Below are 18,838 nucleotides of genomic sequence, written 5' to 3' on the forward strand. Positions count from 1 at the left end.
TAGGAAGTGCCATTAAGAAAATGGAGGGCTTGTATAAGACAACTGAGTTTGAAACGTTGCCTTGGGAGTGGCCCCATGGTTTTAAGAGCGGTCGCAACGTAAACTTCTGCTTCAGATGATGCTAGCACATAGAGTACATACACACGCGTACATCACTTACAACAAGTCAGCCAAAGAAGATGCAAAGAGAGAGACACATTTCAAACATTTTGTTATTTCCCAAATCCAGGAAAGGCTACATTGTTTTATTGGAGTGTTTGATGAATAGGTCAAAGGTCAGCCAAGCATCCAAGCACACAACAGCTAACTCTTTAGCTTTATGCTTTGTTTCACGTTCAGAAACGTAAAGAGAGAAAAAAATACAATAGGAAAATTAAACAAAAAAAACAAAAAACAATATTTACATACTGCATTATAAATATGTCAAATGTACATCATTATACACAAAGTACCTCAAATGGTCAGATAATGTAGCTACATTGAGACCTAACCAAAGTACCTAAAAATATGCTTAAGAACAATGAAGAAAAAAAGTTGAAAAGATATCAAAATAGGGTTTACAAGTCAAGGAAGACTGACTGTAAAAAAAACAAAATATTTTCAATTGTTTGACTGGGAGCTTGTCTGGTCATAGAGAATCTTGGACCCATATCTACGTCCTGGGTATGTCCAAAATAGTAGCCTACTCCCTTTATAGTGGACTACTTTTGACCAGGTATTGCATTGAACTCTGGTTAAAAGTGGTGCACTATTTAGGGAATAGGGTGCCATATCAGAACAGCCCGTCTTTTGGGGGGGAAAACATTTTGCTTAGAATAATGGTTATAGTTATAGTCAGGCAACGTTAAGAGTAGTGGGGAAGGGAAATATTACAAGGGTGAATATGGTCCTATGGCATCAGGTAAGTATATACCTCAAACTCCTCTATAGGAAATAATCTACTACCGTATATCAGACATACGTTGAAATGTACTTGAGAATTCATTGAAATACGTTGGTGCCATGGTGGTTTGTACACGTACTGTACACCTACTGTACACCAAAGGAAAAGGCCAACTCGTCAAAGTAGTTATAACGTAAGGCTGTCTACAAGCTCTGTTGAGCATCAGTCTAAATGTCATTTGGTTGAATCTGAAGGCCAATTCAGGACAACAGGGATGAAAGTGTATACTGTATTTGACACTATTCCTGATTGACCACAACTTTATATCTTGTGGGTTTGAATAAACTACAAATACTGAGGGAACACAGCGGGAGGGCAAAGCTGGTTTAAATGTCCTCATTACAACCAGTTTATACTATGGTTGTAACCAGGTTGTACTGATGTAATTCCAACCAGTTTAGCCTGCTGGGAAATAACAAAACCATGTAGATAATGTAACAGGGTTAATATGAAGAGCCTCTGCCCTGTAAACATAAACACTGCCATAGTAAATTTAAAGACCAGAAAACTGGGTTTTAATTTCAAACCTTAAAACGGCAGAAGAGCGAGGAAAATGAAATGTCTCTATATACTTTATGCCAATACCACTTGAATGTTCCTGTTGTGAAAGTCCCTCCTCCATCTTGTTTTGTCTCGTCTAAGTACTTATATATACACATATGATATTATCATGAAGAATTACCATAAAAACTGTCAAGTTATCTTGGCTTTTCTTTCCATCCCATCTTGACCCTTTTAGTCTCTATCTCCATTGTTTGACACTTGAATGTACCTGTTTTGGTACCTTGAGTAGGATGGTTCGTTAAAGTCACATTAGTTGTAGAGGAATTGAGAGGGAAAGCTTCAAAACGACTCCAGTAGTCAACGTTAATCCACACCACTTCAGGATAAGTCTTATTGGAGGACGAGCTACTGTTAACCAGGGGTTGGAACCAACCAAAATTACTTTCCAATCGAACCACTATTTATTTTATTCCGTTCCACTGTTCCGAACAGCAAAATAAAGTACTGAACCAGTTAGAATCCCTAAAAAGTACTGTTTTCTATCATTCCTTTTTGGCCTGTGTAATGAACAGTTTATTTTACATTTAGTTCATTAAATTACTTCACCAATCAGTGCAGATAGTGCAGCTTGCTATGGAGCGGGCAAACTAGTTGTTTACATGCGTGATGAACAGACAAGTGTAGGGAGCGAGATGCGATTCCCCCGGGTGGGGAGAGCGAGAGGGTGGAGGAGGAGGCGTGGCTTGTTATGACATGCATTCTCCGAATTCAACCCACCGAATTATACCCTACCTACAGAGGAGCGGTTTCTATGCAAGCGCTGGGCCTTGGTGGTCGGTGAGTCCGGTCCACTCTGAGAGTTCCGAGGTGGCTTAAGGTGGCTCTGCTGGACCAGAGCTAGTTAACAAGCTTGTTTGTGCAGAGCGGCACCAGAATTAAAAACACGTCATCCATTTCGTAGTTAATAAATTCAATGTGAAACGTGATAACTATAGTATCCTTAACTAGCATTGAACAAAAGTGAATCCATTCTTCTCTAGCCAATAAAAAATCTCTCCCCATCTTCTGAATCACACTTGTAATGTCAGTACAGTAGCCTATGCTTCTGAGGGGGAGGGGTAGGTAGCCTAAACACGTACAGGCAAAGATTTCCAGCTTGCAGGCAGACACTGGAATACGTTTCTGAGTGACAGAGTGAGGGCTTTGCATAGGCTCTTGGTTGTGTAAACGTTATTAACCGGTTCCCATGCTTTTAAAATAACAGGTCTGTTCTGGAACAGTATAGATAATTTCCTCACTTCTGTTTCACAAAATTTTTATTTTCCTGTTTTTGGTTCCAACCCCTGCTTGTTACAGTGGTCTGTACTTGAAAATACCTTTTTTGCTCCAAAACCCTCTTAGTCAAACAACTATAAATGCTAGCCTTTTCTCCCAATGGTGTCCTACACAGATTTACCCAGTCACTTCCTCTCTCTCTCTCACTCACTCACACAGAAGCACACGCGCACACACCCACATGCGCACCACATAGTTGTTCACAGCAACAAAAGACATATAATTATGAGTACCAATATACAGGGCATTCGGCTACAAGAGGTGAACAGACATTCCATTATGCCTGCAGGGGCCAGGTTATGTGATCTGTGTCAAATAGTTATCAACACTCTTCAAATCCATCCAAAAATTACTCCAACAAAGATCTCTTAATGACACAATTTCCTTCCTTCAATCATTCCTCTGAATGATTTCTGATTGAAGAGGCATTTTTTTATATTTTTTTTACAAAAACCAATCGACACGATGCTCATAAAAAACAGACCCTCAATTTCCTTATAATCATGGATGATTTGCAAGCGGGACATGATCAGGGTGGAAGAACAAATGACTCACTTAACTATCTCCCAAAATTCTCCCATTGTGCAATCACCTCTGAAATGTCAAATTATGATTTAAACCTTTTGCCCGTAAGTAAAGTATTTCAATCATTTTTGAACTTCCACCTACCTAGACATGCGTTGCTTTTTTAATTAATTATATTTTTTACATGAATGCCATGTCAAGAGTTTGATGGCTTCATAGTACCAATACTAACTGGTTAATTTCGAACCTTCTGAATTCTGAAATTGGTGGGCTTATGGAGGACTTGTTGTAAACCCTATTACACCATCTATAGGAATAGTTTCTCTCCTGCATGACTATGGATGATACCACTCAGCAAACGCTGTGCGTCCAACATGGAAGTTCCTTTGGAGTACCTAAAAGCAAAATGTTACCACGGCGTTTATCTTTCTCTATATAGGCATGGAAGCATTTATCGGAGGGAATTTGTCATTTCATCAAACGGCACAATATGAACACAGTTTGGCTCCAACAGAGGACGACACGAAAGGAAATGTTCAAGCATAGAAATGAACTGTTTTAGTAGAGAGGGGAGGAGCCATTCATTTGGTTGATGCTTAATAACAATAAAGAAGTTTTAAAGATCATGATTGTTACTGACAGACAGTACCGCTGTGCCAATGATATGAGGAAAACAACAACCAAACAAATACAATATACAAATGTCCACCAGGTAAAGCCTGCCTCTCTCGGCATCTTGGAATATCTCTATCCTCTCCGTTGCGGCCCAAAAAAGCCTCCACTGCCAGTCGCTCAGTTTAGGTTACACAGTATGAAGCGGAATAGGAGGAGAATGGGGACCGGGAGAGTAGTACGGTTACTGGGTCGTCTATGGGGACACAGTGTGTTTATGTTCACGGGCCTTGGTGATCGGTGAGTCAAGTCTACTCCGGTCTGCTCTGGGATGATCCACTCCTGGTCCTACATTATACTGACACTGCGGTTGAGCTCACTGAGGGCATTGTTGTTGTTGACGTTAGGGTTGGGGTTAACACTGGGGTTTCTGCGGCTCATGTTGGGGGTGGTGAGGCTGCTGCTGCTGACCGGGTCGTTGGGGCAGCCGTGCTGGAGCAGGATGTCAGAACACTCCTGGCTTCCTGCCCGCCGGGCGCAGGACAGCGGCGTCTGGCCGCGCGCGTCCCGACTTTTCACGTCCACACCGTACTGAGGGAACAGATGAGAGGTGTGAGGAGGAGAAGAAGTGGACTGGACAGAGAGAGGTGACATCGTGGTCTAGCTAGTTGAGCAGATTCACTCAAAAAACTAAATTTTCCTCCACAGCCAGGAGTTTTTCCTGGTCGTGTCAACATGCTTAGGAAACACTCCTGACCCTGACCATAACATTTTCCCTATTTATCTAACTTTTTAACCATATTATTGTATTCATTATCATTCAATCTATATTCAACCAGGAAGATAATCAACCTTTAATCAAGGTTGAAAACCATCCCCTCTCAAACCCCAACGTACTCACCCAGATGAGAAGCTGGGTGATGACCACGTTGGCCATGGCACAGGACAGATGCAGGGCGGTGCGTCCGTCCCCGTCTCCGTACGTCTCGTTGACCTCCTCCTTGGTGCCGTGGGCCAGCAGCAGCACCACCAGCCTCAAGTCGTCCTCCACCACGGCACGGAGCAGCTGCTGCCCCAGGGGCACATCCGACTGGGGGAGACCCACCAGGAACAGCTTCTGCTCATACTTAGCCCGGATCCACCGCTCCCTCTCCTCCCTGGTGGTGAGGAAATAGAGAAGAGATATGACATAGAGGGTTAAAAGAGGGTCAGTGAGGTTACAGAGGACCGAAAAACAAGAAACAATGATACAATTGTGAAATGGGATTTTCTATTAAATAAATAGATAGTTTGTAATCTAAAGCCATGATAATTATTCACAAGAGGACCTTTTTTGATCGGCGGGAGGGTAGGGATCCAAGGAAATTCTGGCAGGTTTTGGAGTAACTGTAGTCCGCAGTACTCATAGGGCCTAGGCCACATGCGGCCACTTGAGATCGATCCTTAAGAACAATCCTAACAGTCACGCCATTGTCTCAATCATGTATTTTCTCTAATAGGGAGCCTAGTGTAGCCTCTGAGTGTCAGGACACTGACGATGAAAGAGCTCAGTGGAGGGGCCAGATGCTGAAACTGTATCCCACCTCCACTGATAATCGTCTGCAGCAGGAGAGTTACAGTCTAGCCAGCTATCTAAAGGTTACACATTGTGAACAGCATGTCTGCTGTGGACAATACAGGACAGGAGGAAAGGGGGACATGTTTTTATCAGTGCTGTCAGCCATCAGTCGGAAAGGGATAACTGGAGGATCCCCCACAAAGGAGACTTCCTGCGCTTGGGCCCCGGCCTCCCCTGGGGTGCCCGGGATAGGAAGCCGATCGATGGGCCTGAATGGCAGACAGAGGGGCGGACCGGAGCTGGGGCTGGGTCTCCTTCAGTTATAGAGCCAGAGAATGGAGAGGAGCAGAGGAGGAGGGATCCATCTCCCTCCACTCTCTGCTAGTCAGACTTCTATCTCTACATCGCTCTACATCTTGAATCTCGACTCCCCAGTTCTCTTTTCTCCCACCCACACACAAACTGCAATACCATCCAAATAGCATTGGATTTAAAAAAAGAAAATCAATAGAGTGAATGGCTGGGCATGCTCAGTGTGGCTCTGACCCTGCGACCCCGTCAAGCGGAGTGATAAGGGAAGTAGAAAGGGGCTGTTGTTTCGGCGTCTGGGTGAGTGACAGAGAAAAGGGGCTCACACTGATATGGTAAAACGACTCTGTCGCTGGTTGGAGTGACAAGGATCCCCCAGGACACTGACTGCCAACGGGTCTGTATGGACACTAACGTCACTTTACACTACAAACTATCAGTAAGTAAGCCTAGAAAGCAGACAAAATTACAAATAATTACAAATAGCTCATGGCAATGTGTCATGTTAGAATGATGCCATCGGTCTGGAGACAATGCTCAGACTGACTCGTGGCTATGTCCCAATGTCTACTCTAGCACACCATCAGAAATCCATGCCCAATATGTTGCTTTATTTTAAGGGGTATGCTAGTGTGGATATTGGACCAGAGTTTACAGTATACAGTGCATTCGGGCAGTATTCAGACCCCTTGAATTTTTCCACATTTTGTTACGTTACAGCCTTATTCTAAAATGGATTCAATTGTTTTATATTATTATTATTATGATCCATCAACACACAATAACCCATAATGACAAAGCAAAAACAGGTTTGTACAACTTAAATATCACATTTACAAAAGTATTGAGACCCTTTACTCAGTACTTTGTTGAAGCACCTTTGGCAGTGATTACAGCCTCGAGTCTTCTTGGGTATGAAGCTACATGCTTGGCACACCTGTATTTGGGGAGTTTCTCCCATTCTTCTCTGCAGATCCTCTCAAGTTCTATCATGTTGGATAGGAAGCATCGCTGCACAATTATTTTCAGGTCTCTCCAGTTCGATTGGGTTCAAGTCCGGGCTCTGGCTGGGCCACTCAAGGACAATCCGAGACTTGTCCACTCCTGGAGCCGGTTTTCATCAAGGATCTCTCTTTAATTTGCGCCGTTCATCTTTCCCTCGATCCTGACTAGTCTCCCAGTCCCTGCCGCTGAAAAACATCCCCACAGCATGATGCTGCCACCACCATGCTTCACCCTAGCGATGGTGCCAGGTTTCCTCCGGACGTGACGCTTGGCATTCAGGCCAAAGAGTTCAATCTTGGTTTCATCTTGGTTTCATCAGACCAGAGGATCTGGTTTCTCATGGTCTGAGAGTCCTTTAGGTGCCTTTTGGCAACTCCAAGCTGGCTGTCATGTGCCTTTTACTGAGGAGTGGCTTCCCTCTGGCCACTCTACCATAAAGGCCTGATTGGTGGAGTGCTGCAGAGATGGTTGTCCTTCTGGAATGTTCTCCCATCTCCATAGAGAAGCTCTGGAGTTCTGTCAGTGACCAACAGGTTCTTGGTCTCCTCCCTGACCAAGGCCCCTCTCTCTCGATTGCTCAGTTTGGCCAGACGGCCAGCTCTAGGAAGAGTCTTGGTGGTTCCAAACTTCTTCCATTTAAGAATGATGGAGGCCACTGTGTTCTTGGGGACCTTAGGTTTTTGCTCTGACATGCTCTGTCAACTGTGGGACCTTATATAGACAGGTGTGTGCTTTTCCAAATCATGTCCAACCAATAGAATTATCCACAGGTTGACAAACATTTTTATATATATTTTTGTTGTTGTATTTTCTTAAAACTGCATTGTTGGTTAAGGGCTTGTAAGTAAGAATTCCACTGTAAGGTCGACACCTGTTGTATTTGGCGCATGTGACAAATCAAATGTTATTTTATTTTAATCAAGTTGTTGAAACACCTCAAGGATGATCAATGGAAACAGGATGCATCTGAGCTCAATTTCAAGTCTCATAGCAAAGCGGTCTGAAAGCTTATGTAAATAAGGTATTTCTCTTTATTTTTCATACATTTGCAACATTTTCTAAAAATATGTTTTTGCTTTGTCATCATGGGGTATTGTGTGTAGATTGGTGAGGAGTTTTTTATTTATTTAATCCATTTGAGAATAAGGCTGTAACGTAACAAAATGTGGGGTCTGAATACTTTCCGAATGCAATGTATAGTACAGTGTGTCTCCTGCCAGGCCCACTAGCTTTCAGCAGCACCAGCCTTAACTAAAGGGGTTAATTAGCCTACCTCTCCTCTCCACTGACAGACCTGGCCCACATCACAGCTGCCTTTGTCAGTGCCCGCACGGAATTTGATTAACTGCTAACCACCATTAATAGTTCATAAAGCTCAGCCTGGCAGATAAAGCAGTCACCCTGAACTCTTGCATTGTCCTTTACACATTAAAGGATGTCCAATTACACTGGGAGAAGGTAAATTGTTTTAATGTTTATTTTGGAGTTCAGTAATACCACAAAGCCTGCATACATGCTTATAACCCGTTATAAAGCATTATACCTCAAGGATAAGTTAAGTGTTACTTATGCGATTCTTCAAATTAGCTCAATGGTACAGGCATACCTCTAAACTCGCCTTACGACTTCCTGGAAAGCATTAAAACAGTGGGGAAAAGGATCTCTCTCGTGGGTGAATAACTATTTTCTTAAGGATGGCGATTGGAGCAGCGATTGGAACAGCCAGCAGTTTTATGGTGTAAGCCCTCCATCAAACTCCAGTCTGTCGTTCTGTGAGAACAAGGCCGGTAGCGGATCAATGGCAGACCAGAACCAGCGGATTGCTCTGGTTAGGAGGCTGACAGCCCCACCCCCCCTGGTTTTCACTTTCAAACACAGGAACCAAGTCCTTTTAAAAACATTCCCCAGCCCTTCTCTGAAACCCGAGAATCAAGTACATGTCGAACCTTAAACTATATGTGATCGATTTGGTAAAAGTCAGATGTACTGCCTAATATTTTGTTTTGGTAGAATCTGGAATTTGCGATGAAGTCAAATCGGGCAGTTAGCCAAAGTTTGCCTCCGAGAGCTAACCCACTGAATGAATGGGATCCCAGATCTAGGGAGGAGAGCCCAGTGAATTGACATGAGCTAAATGAGGCAGAAAGTTAGCGCCGGGATGTGAAACAAAAAGGCTGAGAACCATTAAGAAGATGTCAAGGTCCAAGAAAGGAGCCCAAGGCCCATACTCACAAAGCAGTCTCAAAGTAGGAGGGCTGATCTGGGATCAGGTCCTCCCTGTTAAATCTTATTCAAAACGATCTAAAAGGCAAACTGATTATATATCCTATTTGTGAATACAAGGCCTTGAAGCCACAAAAAGACCTCAATCCCAGTAGTAGGGGTCCAAATGTAACCACGCTGGTACTATAGAGTTCCGTTTTAAAAAACGTTTAAAAAGGGAAGCGGCCAGCGGTGGTGACCCAGATTCCTCAGCTGCTACACCACTTGAAAGGTAGTCTGTGAGAGGAAGTGAAATGGTAATCCCGCCTCTGTCTTTTGTTTGAAATAGAACAACAATCCAAACATAGGCAGGGTTTAGGCAGTCAGGGGGAAAGCCGAGATCCTTGAAAAGGACACTTCCTCTCCGCAGGAGGAAGAAAAATAGAAATCGGCAAGATTTAGCATGTCAAAGCGGGAGGGGAAAAAGAGGGGGAGAAGGAGAGGAGATAGAGAGTGAACTTCGTAAGCAGGGGATGATGTTCAGGAAACCAAGCCGATGGTTACCCTCGACACACACGCACACCGTGAAACACATGCACTCACGCATGCACACACACACACACTGCTTTCGCCACCCTTGCACACATACTTGCTAAAAAAAAAAAACTCTGTTGCTTAGGGGACAGAGGGGACTTGCAGAAGAGAGACTGAGAGCAAAGATCTCAATAATGTCTCTTTAAACGATAAAGCATTCCTGCTTGGAGCAGCATGAACTTCCTCAGTAATTCAGTGTTATGTCTGTGCGCAATGACTATACTTTCTTTACCACCTTGTAGCTGACATTTGTTCCAAAAGTTTGCTAAAAAACAAAGCAGATTACAGTATCAGGACTAAAGTCGAAAGGCACAGAGGACACAAAACGGTCAAATAGGCTGTTAGATTCTCTACTTTTCAATCCTAATTCCACATTTATATAAGAGCGGCATCAGTTGCAGAATAACTTGTGTGAAAATAAGTGCTGAAGCCCTTTTATAATTCTATACGAGTTCTGCACGTTTAGTTCCTGAGCTGAGCACAGGATTCTGACCTCCGCTTAATTAAGTGGCAAATGGCGGAATGATTCTCCTCAACCCAGTCCACGAAGTCAACAACACATGACTGCATCCACATAAAGAGGAACAAACAAGGATAATTAGTCAAGCTCCAAAGACAAAGACAAATAGGGATTTATTGAGGGAAAGAGAGGCTGAGACAGAGGGGGCGGGACCATGGTAGCATTGAGTAAAATAGTAGTGAATAGACAAAGACCAGAGAATGACCACTCCAGGCCTCCTTTAATAAAGGTGCCATTGATTGGTCCACACATTAAGGGAGGAATCAGGATGTCCATCCCACCATTACCACCACCAAACGCACACACACATGCACACACACACACACCACCCCATCCTTCAAACACAGTCTGTTCCTCCTAAACAATCAGAGTAAGCCCCAGCCCCCTACCTCCCTCCCTCCCTGCCTCTCAACATTCACTGCGGACACATCAAATAGATTCACTGAGAGTAAAGGAGTGGTGGAGGGGGGGACTAGGCAATCTAAACACCCCTCGCAGTGGGAGGGGGGCGGCTTGTATAGGACAGATTCCCATGCAACAGCCGGCCATTTCACTTTCACATATTGAGAGAGAGAGGGAGAGAGAGAGAGAGAGAGAGCTGCAATAAGGGGACAGAAAGAGAGAAAAACAAAAGGGAGAGAAAGCAGGGCCCCAGAGCTTCAAAGGTTGCTAGGGGCGAAAAATGAGAGTGCAACCCAGTAAATGAGACTCACTACAGTCAACAACAGGGGTACAGTTTAGACGTTATCCTTAACCAAGAATAACAACTACATAACACACATGATCTAGAATATAGCTTTCTAGGATAAACACTCCTTTACTCATCTACATACTGTAGAATGTTGGGCCAGAGATAGTGGTTCTATAGTATGGCTCTAGAATGAGACTGTTGTTTTGTTTGGTTGAGCAGTCTGGTTGAACGGTCTGGCCAGTTGTTCTATTGAGAGGCCAGTAGAGAAGCATCTGTGAGCCTTGGGCTAGCAGCAGACAGGGCAGGACGAGTTGAATATATTGTGACATTAATGAGGTTGTCACCGTCCCCATGATGGAGCGGCTGTGTTTTTGTGCCAGAGAAGACTAACACCCTTAAATGCTCTCGCTGTTAACCCCCTACTGCCCCTGTCCTCTCCAACACAACACTGGGACAATGACATGTACACCACACATGCACCCAGTCACTTACGACAAACACCACTTGCAGAATTAATTCATTTCACCCAGCTTGACACAAATGAGCCTGCCTTTAATCAGATGGATTTGAAATGAAATGAGTCATCAAATGTAGTTGCACTACATGACCAAATGTACAGTTGAAGTCAGAAGTTTACATACACCTTAGCCAAATACATTTATACCCAGTTTTTCACAATTCCTGACATTTAATCCAAGTAAAGATTCCCTGTCTTAGGTCAGTTAGGATCACCACTTTATTTTAAGAATGTGACATGTCAGAATAATAGTAGAGAGAATTAATTATTTCAGCTTTTATTTCTTTCATCACATTCCCAGTGGGTCAGAAGTTTACATACACTCAATTAGTATTTGGTAGCATTGCCTTTAAACTGTTTAACTTGGCTCAAACGTTTCGGGTAGCCTTCCACAAGCTTCCCACAATAAGTTGGGTGAATTTTGGCCCATTCCTCCTGACAGAGCTGGTATAACTAAGTCAGGTTTGTAGGCCTCCTTGTCCGCACACGCTTTTTCAGTTCTGCCCACAAATATTCTATGGGATTGAGGTCAGAGCTTTGTGATGGCCACTCTAATACCCTGACTTAAGCCATTTTGCCACAACTTTGGAAATATGCTTGGGGTCATTGTCCATTTGGAAGACCCATTTGCGACCAAGCTTTAACTTTCTGACTGATGTCTTGAGATGTTGCTTCAATATATCCACGTAATATTCCTTTCTCATGAAGTGCACCAGTCCCTCCCGCAGCAAAGCACCACCACAACATGATGCTGCCACCCCTGTGCTTCACGGTTGGGATGGTGTCCAATAAGTACTATCTTTGTCCCCATGTGCAGTTGCAAACCATAGTCTGGCTTTTTTTATGGCGGTTTTGGAGCAGTGGCTTCTTCCTTGCTTCTTCCTTGCTGAGCGGCCTTTCAGGTTATGTTGATATAGGACTCGTTGTACTGTGGATATAGATACTTTTGTACCTGTTTCCTCCAGTATCTTCACAATGTATTTCGCTGTTGTTCTGGGATTTATTAGCACTTTTCGCACCTAAGTACATTCATCTCTAGGAGACAGAACGCGTCTCCTTCCTGAGCGGTGTGACGGCTGCGTGGTCCCATGGTGTTTATACTTGCGTACTATTGTTTGTACAGATGAATGTCGTACCTTCAGGCATTTGGAAATTGCTCCCAAGGATGAACCAGACTTGTGGAGGTCTACCATTTATTTTCTGATCTTGGCTGATTTCTTTAGATTTTCTCATTATGTCAAGAAAATAGTTTGATGGTAGGCCTTGAAATCCATCCACAGGTACACATCCAATTGACTCAAATGAGGTCCAATGAGGTCAATTAGCCTATCAGAAGCTTCTAAAACCATGACATAACTTTCTGGAATTTTCCAAGCTGTTTAAAGGCTTAGTGTATGTAAACTTCTGACTCACTGGAATTGTGATAAAGTGAATTATAAGTGAAATAATCTGTCTGTAAACAATTGTTGGAAAAGTAACTTGTGTCATGCAGAAAGTAGATGTACTAACCGACTTGCCAAAACTGTAGTTTGTTAACAAGAAAAGTGTGGAGTGGTTGAAAAACGAGTTTTAATGACTCCAACATAAGTGCATGTAAACTTCCGACTTCAACTGTATGTGGACACCTGATCGTCGAACATCTCATTCCAAAATCATAGGCATAAATATGGAGTTGGTCCCCCCTTATGCTGCTAGAACAGCCTCCACTCTTCTGGGAAGGCTTTCCACTAGATGTTGGACTTGCTGACTGCGGGGACTTGCTTCCATTCAGCCACAAGAGCATTAATGAGGTCGGACAATGATGTTTGGCAATTAGGCCTGGCTCACTGTCAGCATTCCAATTCATCCCAAAGGTGTTCGATGAGGTTGAGGTCAGGGCTCGGTGCAGGCCAGTCAAGTTCTTCTACACCGTTCTCGACAAATCATTTCTGTATGGACCTCGCTTTGAACACGGGGTCATTGTCATGTTGAAAGAGGAAAGGGCCTTCACCAAACTGTTGCCACAAAGTTGGAAGCGCATAATCATCTAGAATGTAATTTAATGCGGTAACTGGAACTAAGTTCACCGGAACTAAGGAGCCTAACCTGAACCATAAAAAAATATGTTTTATCCACCAAACTTTACAGTTGGTACTATGCATTTGGGCAGGTAGTGTTCTTCTGGCATCTGCCAAACCCAGATTCGTCCGTTGGACTGCCAGATGGTGAAGCATGTTTCATCACTCCAGAGAACGCATTTCCACTGCTCCAAATTCCAATGGCATATGGTATATGTTGCTTTAATTATACTCTATACTTTAAAATAGAAAATAAAACACTGACAGTAATTTGCTTCAGTTGGCCTTGCAGTAAACTGTGTACGTAACAAATAAAATTAGATTTGCTTGTTAATTTCCCCTATATACCTGGCTGGTGCTGAAACCCGTGGCATATTGGGTAATTAGTGACAAATCATCTCCAGGGCAGGCTGGGCTAATCAGTGACCTGTGGGTTTCATTTGGAGAGACTGCCACGGCACGGTGCTGAACTGGACGGGAGACCCCAGCTCCGCTCATTAATTAGTCTAAATGAATTACCCCACCTCCACCAGGGCTCCTGGCAAGGCCAGCTATTCTAAAGCCTCTTTGGAGAGTTGGATAGTTGCCGGTTGGCGCTCCTCGCACCCCTAACCTGTGAGTATCTGGAAAGGCTCAGCGCTCTTTGGTTTAGGGACTGGGGCTGTTCTACAGGAGAGAGGTTATAGCTGGCTCATTATAGTTTGGATCCTTGAGCAGGCTAAACTACAGCCCTTTCTGCCATCCACAGCTGAGAATTAGGGATGAGAATGAGGGAAGAATATGAGGGATGACAGTGGAGGGATGCAGTATCAACTCCATTCTCCCAGCCGTGTATCCGTCCAGGAAGGACGGAGTTAAAAAAGAGGGAGCAGGTTGGGAGAGGTTAGTGGTGTGATTCATTTTTATTACCGTGCAGACCCTGCAGGCGGCATGCAGGAGCGGCAAATTATTTCTGAAACAAAGTGGAGGAGGAGGCGGGCTCTTTAACTCGCTCTCTCTCCACTCCTCTGGTCGTCAGAGCAGAGCTATTACCTGGCCGTGGCCGAGGGCGCCGCGCGGCACAACAACCGACAGAGGGGTGACAGTGAGGTGGGCAGCACCGGTGAGGGATAGCCTTCCACATCCGTCTACGCTCCCAGACATCTTCCACCCCCAAATGAGACATGGGGGAGGAAGGAGAGGTTTGTCTGTGTGTGTGTGAGGTGGAGCCCCCCCCTCTTGCTTCCCTGTCAAAATAGTCAGTAGTGTTTTCCCTCACAAGTGTGTGTGTGCTGCTTTCTCTCACGAGCGTGTGTGCGTGTGTGCACATAATGTTTTCTCTTAGGAGTGTGAGTGTATAGTGTTTCCTCTCACGTGTGTGTGCCAGACAATTAGAGGTGGCGTGGAAAACACGCCGACTGGCAGACACTAATTAAAGGAACAACTCCCTTCCAATATGCTGACTGGAGAAAGATTTCATTTCTCTATAAGATTTATGGCCCAGGAGAAATATATGTCATCATGATCTATTGATGTATACACACGCCTTTTATGGCACACCAATATCAACATCTTTCTTATTCAGACTTCATTAAATTGTTGGGTGATACATGTAAAACTCTCTCTGAAAGCTGTTGACGGCACTGGAGAAGTCTGATCAAAAATACAAAATGCATTTTGGTTTTTTAAAGATACAAACCACTACAAAATCCCACCACGACATTAGCGCCTACACGATGAGTACCGATATCTACATAAATCTGACTACAAAGCAAATCGGTGCAGACCTCTTTCACATAAGAATTCCTAAAAAGCTAAGCTAATCTTGTGGATGAACACCTTTTAAGTTAACATTTCAAAATGCGAGCCGGCAGAACTAGTGTCGCAGGAGACATTCAATCAGATGTGAGGCTCATCTTCAGGTAGTTACTGAGTCGTTTAGATTAGGTGTCACTAATGTTTAGGAGGAGGTGGGGTGGGAAGGCTACACCAGCTGCCTGGGTGCCATCACAAAGCTGCTCCATGTCACCACAGTGACACAATTAACATCAGAACCACTTCGAGCCCAGGGGAGGAGCTAGTGTAGAGACAATAGAGATCTGTATATTTCATCTTAACGTTTCATCTGTATGGATGAGACAACAAAGTAATGGTGGGGATCAGAAGCAAGATAATATATTAATTCCCCTTTTTGTCTCCTAAATTTATACAATAGATGCTTTGAGGTGATATAGAGGCAGGGCCAAGATAATGGTATCTCCTTTCTTCATCAGATTTCTGATTTTAAAAAAAATAATCCTCTTTCGTAAAGCAAAATATATATCCTGATTTCAATAATCATCGATCGATGATTACCGATGAGATAATGGCAACAACCTCTTTCCTCTACGATAATAATGGGATTATTATCCTTATTTGTTTGACAGACTAAACAAAGATGCATGTGCTCACACAGAATGAGATGTGATTTTCGTGACAATGAAAAACATTCCTACCCAGGGCGATATAGGAACAGTGACAGAGGTGAGACAGAGGAATCAGTATCAATAATCTTTCATCAAGTCCAGGGTGGCGGAATACTGGAGCCCACAAACCATTCAATAAGTAATCGTGGGCCATCACTCAACTCAAAGCTGCCCTGAGTTGGGTAGAATGGATCGAAGAGGATACGACATCTTTCTATGGACACAGATAACACACGCACGCACACACGCACACATACACACACACACACGACGAGTCTATATTACTGCTTGGTATGGCAACAGCACCGCCCTCAGTCGCATGGCACTGCAGAGGGTGGTGCGGATAGCCCAGTACATCTCTTGGGCTGAGCTCCCTGCCATCCAGGAACTCTATATCAGGCGGTGTGAAAGGAAGGCCCGTAAAATAGTTAAAAGACTCCAGCCACCCAAGCAATAGACTGTTCTCTGTGCATCTGCACAGAAAGCGGTACTGGTGCATCAAGTCTGGCACCAACAGGTTCCTGAATAGCTTCTAGCCCCAAACCATAAGACTGCTAAATAGCTAACTAAAGGGTTAATTGGACAATTTGAGTCAACCCTTGTATTTTCTTTTTTTTCTTTTGCACTGTCTCTATGCACACTCACAGGACTGTACACACGCACACTGACACTCCAACACACACACACTCACTTAATTTGCTCTCTCTAAGTCCTTAGACCTCAGCTGAATCTGGTAATGAATGGTGTGGCTGTAGAATGGTGTGGCTGTAATGAATGGTGTGGCTGCCCTTATTGCATGGAACTTCCTTCCATCTCATATTGCTCAAATAAACAGCAGACCTGGTTTCAAAAAACAGATAAAGCAACACCTCGCGGCACAACGCCTCTCCCCCATTTGACCTAGATAGTTTGTGTGTATGCATTGATATGTTGGCTACGTGTGCCTTTTTAACCTCTCTAGGCTAGGGGGCGGTATTTTCAGGTCCGAATGAAAAGCGTGCCCAAAGTAAACTGCCTGATACTCAGGCCCAGAAACTAGGATATGCATATTATTAGTATATGTGGATAGAAAACACTCTGACATTTCTAAAACTGTTTGAATGATGTCTGTGAGTATAACGGAACTTATTTGGCAGGCAAAACCCAGAGGACAAACCATCCAGGAAATTGTTTTTTTGAGGTCACTCTCTTTTCAATGGATTTTCTATGGGGATCTAGATTTCTAAGGCACTTGCTTGCAGTTCCTATCGCTTCCACTGGATGTCAACAGTCTTTAGAAATTGGTTGGTGTTTTCCTTTATTTAATGAAGAAGTAGGGCAGTTCAGAACGAGGGTCGAGTGAAGTGTACTGTTTGTTAGAGGCGCGTGACCTGAAAGCTCGCTCCACTTTGTTTTTATCCGCTATTGAACGCAGTTTATCCCATCTTAAATTTGATTGATTATTTACGTTAAAAAATACCTAAAGTTCTATTAGGAAAGTTGTTTGAAATGTTTGGACAAAGATTACAGGTAACTTATTTGATATTTTGTAGTCATGTTGCGCGAGTTGGAACTAGTGTTTTTCTGGATCAAATGCGCCAAATAAATGGATATATAACGACGGAATTAATCGAACAAAAGCACCATTTGTGATGTTTATGGGACATATTGGAGTGCCAACAGACCCGCACCTGGTTGAATTCAGATTGTTTGTGTTTGTTTGATGGGGTGCTCTCCTCAGATAATAGCATGGTTTGCTTTCGCCGTAAAGCCTTTTTGAAATCTGACACATTGGCTGGATTAACAACAAGTATAGCTTTAATTTGGTGTATTGCATGTGTGATTTCATGAAAGTTTTATATTTATAGTAATTTAATTTGAATTTGGTGCTCTGCCATTTCACCGGATGTTGTCAAATCGATCCCGTTAACAGGATTTGATCCCTAAGAAGAAAATGTATGTAGTTCTGTCCTTGAGCTGTTCTTGTCTAATGATGTTCTGTATTATGTCATTCTGTATTATGTTTCATGTTTTGTGTGGACCCCAGGAAGAGTAGCTGCTGCTTTTGCAACAGCTAAATGGGATCCTAATAAAATACAACAACAAGTCACCTTACAATATACAATATCTTACAATATACAATATCTACCTCTATCACTCCAGTATTCCTGCACATTGTAAAATGTTATTGGAACTGACCCTGTATATAGCTAACTTACTTCTCGTGTTCTTATTTCTATTTCTCGTGTGTTTCTATTCGACATTATGTTATTTTTAGTACTATATTAATATTGATTACTACATTTTTGGGTTTAGAGCTCGCAGGAAATACATTTCACTGTACTTGTGCACGTGACATTAAAACAAACTTGAAACATATGTCCTCTTGATACGCAATTCCAAGCAACAATAGCTGTCATCACTTTTATTACAAGATCATTTGAAGGTACATTTACAAGTTAGTTTACATTTCTATGAATTCAAGTTTTATTGTCACATGCACAAGTTCAGTGACATAACTTAACTTGCATGCTCTACCCAACAGTGCAGTAATTAATATTAAAAATAGTATAACTAATAAAAACATTTATTTCATTATATATATATTGTGTATACTGTGTGTGTGTGTGTATGTGTGTATGTATGTGTGTATGTATGTATGTATGTATGTATGTATGTATGTATGTATGTATGTATGTATGTATGTATGTATGTATGTATGTATGTATGTATGTATGTATGTATGTATGTATGTATGTGTATATATATATACACATATATATATACATATATATATACATATATATATATATATACATACATACATATATATATGTATATATATAAAGAAAGAAAGAAATATAAAGAAAGAAAACACAAGAAATAAGACAGGAAGCTATATACAGGATCAGTGCCAATACCAAATGTACAATGTGCAGGGTAACAATATTACTCTACTGACTTTTACAATACAACTATATTGACTTTCAGTCTATCTATCCACACTTGTCTTACTGACAAATGTTCATTTCAAATGACTATA

The 18,838-nt window shown here is 42.7% G+C and overlaps 1 protein-coding gene across 2 annotated transcripts in view; it reads right to left on the reverse strand.

Annotated features, from left to right (window-relative positions):
- Nucleotides 1-203: 203 nt before the first annotated feature.
- The window catches only part of LOC109871998 (arf-GAP with GTPase, ANK repeat and PH domain-containing protein 3), a 234,263-nt gene continuing 215,628 nt past the window's right edge, over nt 204-18,838 (reverse strand). For both annotated transcript variants that reach the window (XM_020463066.2, XM_031806991.1), the window contains exons 17-18: nt 4,821-5,076; nt 204-4,510 (exon numbers count right to left, since the gene is read on the reverse strand). In XM_020463066.2, the coding sequence (XP_020318655.1) occupies nt 4,268-4,510; nt 4,821-5,076 (499 nt within the window). In that variant the 3' untranslated portion in view covers nt 204-4,267. The remainder of the gene's footprint in view (nt 4,511-4,820; nt 5,077-18,838) is intronic.

This window comes from Oncorhynchus kisutch, linkage group LG27 (assembly GCF_002021735.2).
Source record: "Oncorhynchus kisutch isolate 150728-3 linkage group LG27, Okis_V2, whole genome shotgun sequence".
Classification (NCBI taxonomy): domain Eukaryota; kingdom Metazoa; phylum Chordata; class Actinopteri; order Salmoniformes; family Salmonidae; genus Oncorhynchus; species Oncorhynchus kisutch.